Raw genomic sequence first — 12,493 nt, forward strand, 5'->3', positions numbered from 1 at the left:
CTGTGAAGATAGGGGTGCATGTATCTTTTTGAATTATAGTTTTGTCTGGGTTTATGCCCAGGAGTGGGATTGCTAGATCATATGGCAACTCTGTTTTTAGTTTTTTGAGGAAATTCCATATTGTTTTCCATAATGGCTTTACCGATTTACATTCCCACCAATAGCATAAGAGGGTACCCTGTTCTCCACACCTCTCCAGCATTTGTTATTTGTAGACTTTTTAATGATGGCCATTCTGACCAGTGTGAGGTGGTACCTCATTGTAGTTTTGATTTGCATTTCTCTAATAATTAGAAATGTTGAGCATCTTTTCATGTGCCTATTGGCCATCTCTTTGGAGAAATGTGTATTTAGGTCCTCTGCACATTTTTTGATTGGGTTGGTTGTTTTTTTTGTTGTAGAGTTGTATGAGCTGTTTGTATATTTTGGAGATTAAGCCCTTGTCAGTTGCGTCATTTGCAAATATTTTCTCCCAGTCTCTGGGTTGTCTTTTCATTTTGTTTGTGGTTTCCTTTGCTGTGCAAAAGCTTTTAAGTTTAATTAGGTCTTATTTGTTTATTTTTGCTTTTGTTTCTATTGCCTTGGGACCCTGACCTAAGAAAACATTGGTACGATTTATGTCAGAGAATGTTTCACCTTTGTTCTCTTCTAGGAGTTTTGTGGTATCTTGTCTTTAAGCCATTTTGAGTTTATTTTTGTGTATGGCGTGAGGGTGTGTTCTAACTTCATTGATTCACGTGCAGCTGTCCAGCTTTCCCAGCACCACTTGCTGAAGAGACTGCTTTTTCCCCATTGTATATTCTTGCTTCCTTTTTTTTTTTTTTTTTTTTTGCGGTACGCGGGCCTCTCACTGTTGTGGCCTCTCCCGTTGCGGAGCACAGGCTCCAGACGTGCAGGCTCAGCGGCCACGGCTCATGGGCCTAGCTACTCCGCGGCATGTGAGATCTTTCTGGACCAGGGCACAAACCTGTGTCCCCTGCTGCATTGGCAGGCAGACTCTCAACCACTGCACCACCAGGGAAGCCCTTGCCTCCTTTCTTGAAGATTAAGTGTGTGGGTTTATTTCTGGGCTCTTTGTTCTGTTCTGTTGATCCATATGTCCCTTTTTGTGCCAGCATCATGCTGTTTTGATTACTGTAGCCTTGTAGTATTATCTGAAGTCTGGGAGGGTTTCCTGCTTTGTTCTTTTTCCTCAGGATTGCATTGGTAATTCTGAGTCTTTTATGGTTCCATATACATTTTAGGATTATTAATTTCGTTCTGTGAAAAATGTCATGGATAATTTGATAGGAATCGCATTAGATCTGTAGACTGCTTTGGGTAGTATGGCCATTTTAGCAATATTAATTCTTTTCAATCCAAGAGCATGGGATGTTTTTCCATTTCTTTGAATCATCTTCAGTTTCCTTTGTTAATGTTTTGTAGTACTCACCATATAAGTCTTTCAGCTCCTTGGTCAGGTTTATTTCTAAGTATTTTATTTTGGGGGGTACAGTTTGAAAAGGGATTGTTTGTTCACATTCCCTTTCTAATATTTCATTGTTAGTGTAAAGAAATACAACTGATTTCTGTATGTTAATGTTGTATCCTGCTACTTCGGTGAATTCATTTATCAGTTATAGTACTTTTTGTGTGGAGTCCTTAGAGTTTTCTACATATAATAATATCATGTCTCCTTTGTTGAAGATTAATTGTCCATAGGTGTGTGTGTTTATTTCTGGGCTCTCTCATCATTAACATTATGTGTGTGTAACAATAATTTTACCTCTTCCCCACCAATTTGAATAGCTTTTATTTCTTTTCCTTCTCTGATTGCTTTGGCTAGGACTTCCGATACTGTGTTGAAGAGAAGTGGTGAGAGTGGGCATCCTTGTCTTGTTCCAGATTTTAGCAGGAAGGCTTTCAGCTTTTCGCTGTTGAGTATTATATTGGCTGTGTGTTTGTCATAAATAGCTTTTATTATGTTGAACTATGCTCCCTCTATACTCACTTTCATAAGGGTTTTTATCATGAATGGATGTTAAATTTTATCAAGTGCTTTTTCTGCATCTAGTGAGATGATCATGTGGTTTTTGTCCTTTCTTTTGTTGATGTGAAGAATCACATTGATTGATTTGCGTACGTTGAACCATCCTTGTGACCCTGGGATGAATCCAACTTGATCATGGTGTATGACCTTTTTTATTTGTTGTTGGATTCAGGTTGCTGATACTTTGTTGATAATTTTTGTGTCTATTCATCAAAAATATTGGCCTATAACTTGCTTTATGGTGGTGTGTTTGTCTGGTTTTGGTATCAGGGTGATGATGGCTTCATAGAATGTCTTTGGGAGTGTTCCTTCCTCTTTAGTCTTTTGTAAGAGTTTGAGAAGGATCAGTATAAGTTCTTTTTTGTATGTTTCGTAGAATTCCCCAGTGAAACCATCTGGTCCTGGACTTTGGTTTGTAGGAGTTTGTTTGTTTTCTCAGATTCTGTATCATTCTAGTGGTTGGCCTGTTCAAGTTATCTGTTTCTTCTTGATTCAGTTTTGGTGGGCTGTATGTTTCTCAAAAGTTGTCTGCTTCTTCTAGGTTCACAGTATTGTTCATAGTATTCTCTCTTTTTTTTTTTTTTTTGTATTTCTGTGGTATCAGGTGTGATTTCTCATCTTTAATTTCTTATTTTGTTTATTTATGTCTTCTCTCTTTTCTTCTTGGTGAGCCTGGCCAGAGGTTTGTCAATTTTGTTTACCCTTTCAAAGAACTAGCTCTTGGTTTTATTGATTTTTTTTATTGTTTTTTAATCTCGATTTTAGTTATTTCCTCTCTGATCTTTATTATCTCCTTCAGTCTGCTGACTTTAGGTTTTGTTTGTTCTTCTTTTTCCAGTTCTTTTAGGTGGTGGGTTAGGTTGTTTATTTGAGATTTTTCTTGTTTCTTAAAGAAGGCCTGTATTGCTATGAACTTCCCTCTAAGAACTGCTTTTGCTGTATCCCATAGATTTTGTATGGTTGTGTTTTCGTTGTCATTTGCCTCAAAGCGTTTTTAAATTTCTTCTTTGAATTCATCGTTGCCCTGTTGGTTTTTTAGTAGCATATTGTTTAGTCTCCATGTAATTGTTTTTTTCTCATTCTTTTTCTGTGGTTGATTTCTAGTCTCATGCTGTTGTGGTCAGAAAAGATGCTTCAGATAATTTCTATACTCTTAAATTTGTTGAGGCTTGTTTTGTGCCCTAGTATGTGGTCTCTCCTAGGGAATGTTCCATGTGCCCTTAAAAAGAATGTGTATTCTTTTTTTGGATGTAATGTACTGAAGATATCAATTAAGTCTAACTGTTCTGTTGTATCATTTAGGATCTCTGTTGCCTTATTGATTTTCTGTCTTGAAGATCTGTCCATTGATGTGAATGGGGTGTTAAAGCCTCCTACTATTATTGTATTCCTGTCAGTTTCTCTCTTTATGTGTGTTAGTATTTATGTATTTGGGTGATCCTATATTGGGTGCATATAAGTGGGCAAGTGTAATATTCTCTCCTTGTACTGATCCTTTTATCATTATGTAGTGTCCTTTTTTATCTTTCTTTATAGCCTTTGTTTTAAAGTCTGTTTTGTCTGATATGAGTATTTTGACCCCTGGTCTCTTGTCATTTCTGTTTGCATGAAATATCTTTTTCCATCCCCTCACTTCAATCTGTGTGTCTCCTTTGCCTTAAAGTAGGTCTCTTGTAGGCAGCATATTGTAGGCTCTTGTTTTTTTTTTTTTTTTTTTTAATCCAGCTTGCCACTCTGTGTCTTTTGATTGGAGCATTTAGTCCATCGACATTTAAGGTAATTACTGATAAATATGTATTTATTGCCATTTTAAACCTTGTTTTCCCATTGATTTTATATTTCTTCTTTGTCCCTTTCTTTTCCTTTTTCCTTTTGTGGTTTGATGATTTTCTTTTGTGTTATTCTTATGTTCTCTTTGTTTTTGTGAATCTCTTGTATGTTTTTGATTTGTGGTTACCCTGTTTTTCAAATACGTTAACACTTTTCCTATATCTCCTTGCTTTAGACTGGTAGTCATACAGGCTCAAACAAATTGAAAAAAAAATGTATGTTTTTTTACTTCACTACATTTTATGATTTTGATGTCCTCTTTTACATCTTCATGTTCACACTTTTGCTGTTCATTGTGGTAATCATCACTTTCACAGAAATTTTTTGATGTTTTGTTAATCTGTGTACTTGCTTATTTAAGTGATTTACTTTCCAATTATGACTTTCTCTTTCGTATGAATCCTTACATCTTTACTTAGAGAAGACCTTTCAGCATTTCCTTTAGGATAGGTTTAGTATTGCTGTATTCTTTTAGTTTTTGTTTGTCTGAGAAATTCTTTATCTTTCCTTCTATTCTAAGTGATAATCTTGCTGGGTAGAGTATCCTAGGTTGCAGATTTTTCCCTTTCAGGACTTTGAATATATCTTGTTATTCCCTTCCGGCCTGCAACGTTTCTGTAGAGAAATCAACTGATAGCCTTACAGGGGTTTCCCTGTAATTAACACTTTGTTTTTCTCTTGCTGCCTGTAGAGTCCTCTCTTTATCTTTAACATTTGCCATTTTTAGTATAATATGTCTTGGTGTAAGTCTGTTTGGGTTTATCTTGTTTGGGACCCTCTTTGCTTCCTGTATCTAGATATCTGTTTCCTTTTTTAGGCTTGGGAAGTTTTCAGCCTTAATTTCTTCAAATATACTTTCAATCCCTTTTTCTCTTTCCTCTTGTTCTGGAATCCCTATTATGCGTAGGTTGACATGCTTTATATTGCTCTTTTTTTTTTTTTTATTTGGGTTTCTGTCTGCTGTTCTAACTGGGTGATTTCCATTATTCTATCTTCCACATCACTTATTCCTTCTTCTGCAGTATTCATTTTGCTATTCATAGCCTTTAGTTCAGCTTTCATCTCTTCAGATGAATTCTCCATTTTTTCTTGGCTCCTCCTTACAGTTTCTAGGTCCTTCTTACAGTAATCTGCATCTCTGTCTATAGCCTTTCTTAATTCCTTCAGTATTTTCATTATCTACTTTTTGAACTTGGTGTCTATTAGATTGAAGCAGTCTGTTTCATTGTTTGTTCTTTCAGGGGAATTCTCTTGATCTTTTAATTGGGAATGGTTCCTCTGCTTCATTTTACTTATATTTCTCTTGCTCTATGAGTTTAGGAGAAACAATTATATACTGTGGTCTTGGAGGGTATTTTTATGTGGGAATGTCCCTGTGTAGCCTGCGTGGGTTTAATATTTTTTGGTGTGAGGGCTGTTTTTAGTATGGATGCCTGCCACCCCTTTCCTCAGTGTATGCTGGCCATTATCCCCTTGATAGGAGGTGTGACTGATGTTGTGGTGACCAGAGCCTGCACAGGATATTGACCAGGGCCTTCTCTTTGCTCTGTGGTTGTGATTGCCTTGTTGGGGCAGGGTCTGCTCCCTAGTTGTTGGAGTAGAAGCCCCGGATAATGTTTCTAAGCTGTGGTGCAAGGTAGGTGGGATTGGAATGCTCCCACTGGGAGAGGAGCCACTGAGTGTTCTTCCACTGGAGCTGTTCAACTGAGTGTGCTCTTTTGTGTCACCTTTCACCTGTTGTGCAGACTCACAAAGTACACTGTTGTTGGTACTGCCCTCGGCCCCACCTCAACTGTGGATATGCCAGCAGTCGTCCCTGGTGTCTCTCAGGAGTTGTTTCCACAAGGCCACCAGTGCAGATCCACTGATGTCAGGTCTCAGGACTGCAGTAGTCGTGCACCTGGACCCACTGTGGGAGCTAATGAGGCAGCTCAGACCCTAGCCCGGCCCAGCCCCCATGTGTACATGCCCACAGAGCCTGCAGCTGCTAAGACCTGACATGTCCCCGCTGCAGGAGCACTCACTGGGTCTCCGTTTTTAAACTGGGTCTTCAAAAACGTAGTTGTAAAGTATTATAATTATTTATTTAATTTATTTAATTTATTTTAAAAACTCCAACAAGAAAAATCAGACTTTCCTTAGCAGTGGTTGGGTGATTTACCTTATAATAACTACTTGGAATATTGCTGTTGATGAACTGAAAAGCACCTCTGGGACCTGTAACTTCAGAACCTTATTAATGTTGGCATACATTCAATAAATATTTTTACAAAATCCTTAGAAAGATAAGGGAAGAGTCTTAAACCAACTAGATCATTAGATCTTGGAAGACTGAGCTTTGTCTCTTTTAATGAGCTTTGTCTCTTTTAAGTCCCTCTCAGTACCGTATATAAAATTGACACATATTTGTTGCATGAATATTAAATAATAATCTTTTACTATGGAACTACGTAGGGGATCCTAATTAAGGAGTTACAGCTTCCCTCCTTACATTAGTCCGGTTACATTAGTAATTCATCTAACATGTCAGTGTATTAGAAAGGATTGTTTAAATATATTTACTAGTCAGGAATTTCCTAATTGTTTAGGTATGTCCCATTTAGCAAGAAATTTCTTTCCTTAAACTTAAGTATAGGCTCTTGGGGGTACTTCAAAGATTGAATACTAGCTAAAAGTAGTAATGTTTTATCCACTATACCTGCTTTCATTCCACTTCTTTTGTACTTAGCACCATAGTTTCAGTTGACCGATTAGGAACTTAGGATATTTTATGCCTAATGTATAAGTAAACACATATTAAAAAAAAATCTGTAGTGGAAGACTTAAGACCTAACAAGTAAACATACAAATATATTTGTTCTAGGCTTGGCTGAAAGCTGTTTTGTGTGGGATAAGAGAATTCAATGACTAGCATAGACTTATGTTCAAGAGAAGAATTTTGTAGCATTACACACCATCTTAGAGAAATGAAGGAAGCATAATATGGTGTTCAGTATCACTAAATTGTTTTCTGCCCTTTTTTTCCCTTGGCCAGAGGAATTTTTATAAAATTAAATATTCAAAGTAGGAATGTTTTTGTGCAGACATTTAGAAATCTAATTCACATTCTTTCTTGCTTATTTTTCAGTAAACCAGATATGTCACGTCTGAGACTTGCTGCTGGGAGTGCTATTGTGAAGCTGGCACAGGAACCCTGTTATCATGAAATTATCACATTAGAACAATATCAGCTATGTGCTTTAGCTATCAATGTAAGGAAAATGGCTATATAGAACATGACTTTCTATGGTCTTTGACTTTTAGGAAGGAGAAAGTCCACCATGATAAAGAGATAAAAATCTTGAATGTTTGTGTCTCCTCTTGGAAAATTTATGTATGTGAAACATTTCAGAGTTCTAAAACTGTCATTTGAATTGTGGGTTGCTGACATAGTACAGTTGATTCTTGTTACTTGCAGTAGAACACAACTTTGTTTTTTGTCTGGTTCTGTTTAATGGCACCTTTTTTAGTGTATAGTTGTTTCATTAACATTGAACTCATGGCCAACAGCGCTGTAACTCATGCTTGAATGAAGCTTATGTGACACAGATTTTCTCCATAAGGCACATACAGCCTTCTTGCCCTTAGGAACACGAAACAGCACTTCAGCAATGTGCATGGGAGCTATTTTAAACAACAAAATCACCAATAAAAAGTATAAAAATGCAAAAAATGTGGCACTAGAGAGACCACCAAACAGACATTTGTTTATGATAATGAGAGCTGAAGCAGGGAGGCAGAACGTTGCTTTGTTTGACTTCTGCTGGGATGTGTGTCAGGCAACTCAAACTTTTCGTATCTCTGTGCATTTACTCTTTTTTATTTTTTTTAACATCTTTATTGGAGTATAATTGCTTTACAATGGTGTGTTAGTTTCTGCTTTATAACAAAGTGAATCAGCTGTACATATACATATATCCCCGTATCAGTTCCCTCTTGCGTCTCCCTCCCTCCCACCGTCCCTATCCCACCCCTCTAGGTGGTCACAAAGCACCGAGCTGATCTCCCTATGCTATGTGGCTGCTTCCTACTAGCTATTGGTTTTACATTTGGTAGTGTATATATGTCCATGCCACTCTCTCACTTTGTCCCAGCTTACCCTTCCCCCTCCCCGTGTCCTCAAGTCCATTCTCTAGTATGTCTGCGTCTTTATTCCTGTCCTGCCCCTAGGTTCTTCAGGACCTTTTTTTTTTTTTTGGATGACGGACTCTAGGTCCATCCACCTTACTACAAATAACTCAATTTCGTTTCTTTTTATGGCTGAGTAATATACCATTGTATATATGTGCCACATCTTCTTTATCCATTCATCTGTCGATGGACAGTTAGGTTGCTTCCATGTCCTGGCTATTGTAAATAGAGCTGCAATGAACATTGTGGTACATGACTCTTTTGGTATTATGGTTTTCTCAGGGTATATGCCCAGTAGTGGGATTGCTGGGTCGTATGGTAATTCTATTTTTAGTTTTTTAAGGAACCTCCATACTGTTCTCCATAGTGGCTGTATCAATTTACACTCCCACCAACAGTGCGAGAGGGTTCCCTTTTCTCCGCACCCTCTCCAGCATTTATTGTTTGCAGATTTTTTAATGATGGCCATTCTGACTGGTATGAGGTGATACCTCACTGTAGTCTTGATTTGCATTTCTCTAATGATTAGTGATGTTGAGCATCCTTTCATGTGTTTGTTGGCAATCTGTGTATCTTCTTTGGAGAAATGTCTGTTTAGGACTTCTGCGCATTTTTGGATTGAGTTGTTTGGTTTTTTGATATTGAACTGCATGAGCTGCTTGTAAATTTTGGAGATTAATTCTTTGTCAGCTGCTTCATTTGCAAATATTTTCTCCCATTGAGTTGCAGTCCATTGAGTTGTTGGATTCTTGGTCTGGTATTTCTTAGGGTATTGGTGTCGGTTGTGAAGTAGAAATTTTTTTTTTTTTTTAAAAAGGGATGTATGAAAATATGTTAAAAGAGATGGGCTTTGTTTGAAACTCCCTGTGTGTAATAAGTATGTGCAGATCATTAGTTAAATGTCCACTACGTGCAAAAAGCATCCACACTTGGTAAGTTCTAGAGACTTTCTTTTCTAGCACACTATTTGTTTTATGTTACTATCTCAGTCACCAGATTCCCAAGGTCAAAGTTCAGATTACCTAAGTTTAAAGATTGTTTTGAAATTCTGACTGTGGAACATGTGTTAATGGTTCAGAGTTAATTATTAGCACATTTTCACAACTTACAAACATGAGATTACCCTATCCTGTGCAAAACTTTTTCCTAATTCTGCTTTTCCTTTAAACCACATGCTTGTCTCTTCTTTTTAAACCTCCAAACCTCAAGAAAGAGTAATCTGTATCTTTGTCTCTCTGATCCTCTCACTCCTCACTGCTCATATTTTGCCATTTGCCTTCACTGTTTTCCAAAAATGGTCTAATTAAGTCCCCCAATCTAATGATCTTAATTTTTTTTTTTTTTCTGTACACGGGCCTCTCACTGTTGTGGCCTCTCCCGTTGCGGAGCACAGGCTCCGGACGCGCAGGCTCAGCGGCCATGGCTCACGGGCCCAGCCTCTCCGCGGCATGTGGGATCTTCCCGGACCGGGGCACAAACCCGTGTCCCCTGCATCGGCAGGCGGACTGTCAACCACTGTGCCACCAGGGAAGCCCCAATGATCTTAATTTTTATTATACATGTCCTTTTTGCATCATTTGATACAGCTCATTGCACCTTTATTCTTGAAACGCTCTTCTTTGTTTTTTGTCTCCTGATCTTTGTCATGCTTCTTGACTACATTTTCTGGCCCTTGTCAAGTTTCCGGTCCCACTTCCAGTGCTAAACAGAAATTTCAAACTTTAATGTTCTGTGAAGGTAAGACTGAATCTTTCCCAAATCTATTCTTTCCTGACCTGCAGAGAGCCTCAATAAGCATTAAATAAAGCTGGTTGGCATTTCTTAGACCTAAAATCATGATTTATATTTGACTATTTGCTTGTAGTTGCACCTTGTTGCAAAAGTACAGATAATTCAGTCCTTTGATATCTATTATACCTCTTTTTATTCATACCTTCTTAACCATTCTTACTGCTGTACCCATCATTAGCTCTCAACTATGCTATTCTCTGTAGTTCGTTAAATTTCTCTGTTACAGTTCTGATTATGTTATTCCCCTGGTCAAAAATATTTAGGCTCTTACACTCGTAAGAAAGAAAAAATTGCATATATTTTACATTGCGATTCAAGCCCTTCTAATATTTGGACCCAAATATACATTTAAAAATTCTGTTTAGCACACTGCCCTTTACCCATGCTTATTTTAACAAAGCCGAACAGTTTTTTCTTTTATGTACCTGTGGTTTGCTGCCTCTAATTTTGTTTTCACCCTCTCATTTCTACACATCCAAATCCAACCCTTTCTGCAAATCAAGGCTCAAGCACAGCCTTCTCCACAAAACTTGCTCTTGTTCTTACAGCTACAGATTTTGTCTCTAGTCCTCCGGTACATACATGCATTGTGCTTAGTTATGTACCTGTGGTTTATTTCTCTTTGCTTGAGTTGAGATCTTTAAAGGCAATATTGTGTCTCAGTGACCTTTGTCATGTATTTGAATAGAAAGTAAATATAGAGGAATAGAAATTCAATAATAATCTTAAAATTATTTAATAATTACTTAGGTATTTTAGAATTTGAATGCAATTCATTAAAATTTGATGTGTGCTGCTATGTGCTATGCATTGTTCTAGGTTCGGTAAATGCAAAGATGAGTCATGGCTACAGCCCTCAAGAAGATAACCTCTTAGGAGAACAGAAAATATAAATAAGTGTTGATAACACAGTGCAGTACACAGAGTAATTGAACTATTTGCAAGATACTAGAAGTAGCTCTGAGGATAATTTATACTTAAAAAGTACACTTTGCTGTACAGCAGAAATTAACACAGCATTGTAAATCAACTATATTTCAGTTTAAAAAAGGACATTAAAATTTAATTTAAGATGCAGACTAAAATTAATTTCTTAGTAGTGAATAAAAGCTTTGATCAGAACTTTATCCTTGGGAAAAATATTTTGTAGTATTAGACACCATCTTCTTTATGTTGAACCAATTATTGGTTATAAGTATAACATGAAAGTATCAAGTGTGCTTTTTTGAGAGTGTATTTTTCCTGATAAAAATTGTATCACTCTGTCCTTTACTTCACATGCTTTTATAACCTAGTCAAAAGGGTAAATCTTTACTTCACATATTTTAATAACCTAGTCAAAGGGATAAATCTGTCCTTCATATTTTTTTTATAACCTAACGAAAAGGGTAAATCTTTGCAAAAAACAAACATTGGAAGACTTCCTCAGTTCCCAGGAGCACATCTTTTAATCTTTATTCACATGATTCTCTTTTGATGTACATACTGTATCATCATTGTGGTCAGTTTTCTAATCTTTTGTTGTTAAATGTGTCAGTTGCCTGGCATATGATTTGACAGTTCTTTTCTAACATCACTTTAATGACTTTTTGAAACTCTCCTACCTTTGCTATGATTCACAATTGACTTTGTAATGAATTTGCATTGTACTGTTGGATCATCGATGATTAATGAGAGAATGACATGGTCTATCCCCCTAGTGTATGTAACTAGGGGATAGGGATAGGGGGAGGGATATTTGAGTGCTATTCAGTGTTTCTGTTTGCTTTATTGAAGTATATTTGATTTACAATATTGTGTTAGTTTCAGGTGTAACCAGCTTAGTGATTCAGGTTGACTTTTGCAGATTATATTCCACTATATAGCTTATTACAAGATATTAGGTATAATTCCCTGTGTTATACAGTAAATCCTTATTGCTTTTCTATTTTATGTATAGTACTTTGTATCTATTAATCCCATACTCCTAATTTGTTCCTCTCCCTCTTGTTTAATATTTTAATGAATGGTCTGTTCATTTGTGAATATATTTGTGATATATTGACTTTTACTTACATAGTTTGTAATTGGGTATTTTTATAATAAATAATTGAATAATGAAAATTCCTCTCCCTATAGGAGTAATACTGAGGAAGGAATGAGATAAGTTTAACTTCCTTTTGTGGATTATGAGGGTAGATAATAGACAATATTTCTGTGAAAGCTTGACTACTTCTTTTTTATAATTGAAGTATAGTTGATATACAGTGTTGTGGTAATTTATGCTGTACAGCAAAGTGATTCAGGTGTGTGTGTATGTGTGTGTGTGTGTATATGTTCTTTTTTATATTCTTTTCCATGATGGTTTATCACAGGATATTGAATATAGTTCCCTGTGTTCTACAGTAGGACCTTGACCTTGTTGTTTTTCCATTCTATATATAATAGTTTACATCTGCTAACCCCACGCTCCCACTCCATCCCTCCCCCACCCCACTTTCCTGGGCATATGTCCGGAAAAGATAAAAACTCTAATTTGAAAAGATACATGCATCCCAGTGTTCGTAGCAGCACTATTTACAATAGCCAAGACATGAAAGCAACCTAAATGTCCTTCAGCAGATGAGTGGGTAAAGAAGATATGGTGTGTGTGTGTATATATATACACACACACATACATACAATGGAATATTA

The 12,493-nt window shown here is 36.7% G+C and overlaps 1 protein-coding gene across 2 annotated transcripts in view; it reads left to right on the plus strand.

Moving 5' to 3' along the window:
• PDS5B (PDS5 cohesin associated factor B) overlaps positions 1-12,493 on the plus strand; it is a 119,638-nt gene that overhangs the window by 87,083 nt on the left and 20,062 nt on the right. For both annotated transcript variants that reach the window (XM_065895882.1, XM_065895883.1), the window contains exon 23: positions 6,987-7,110. In XM_065895882.1, coding sequence (XP_065751954.1) covers positions 6,987-7,110 — 124 coding nt within the window. The remainder of the gene's footprint in view (positions 1-6,986; positions 7,111-12,493) is intronic.

Source organism: Phocoena phocoena, chromosome 18 (genome assembly GCF_963924675.1).
Source record: "Phocoena phocoena chromosome 18, mPhoPho1.1, whole genome shotgun sequence".
NCBI classification, from domain to species: domain Eukaryota; kingdom Metazoa; phylum Chordata; class Mammalia; order Artiodactyla; family Phocoenidae; genus Phocoena; species Phocoena phocoena.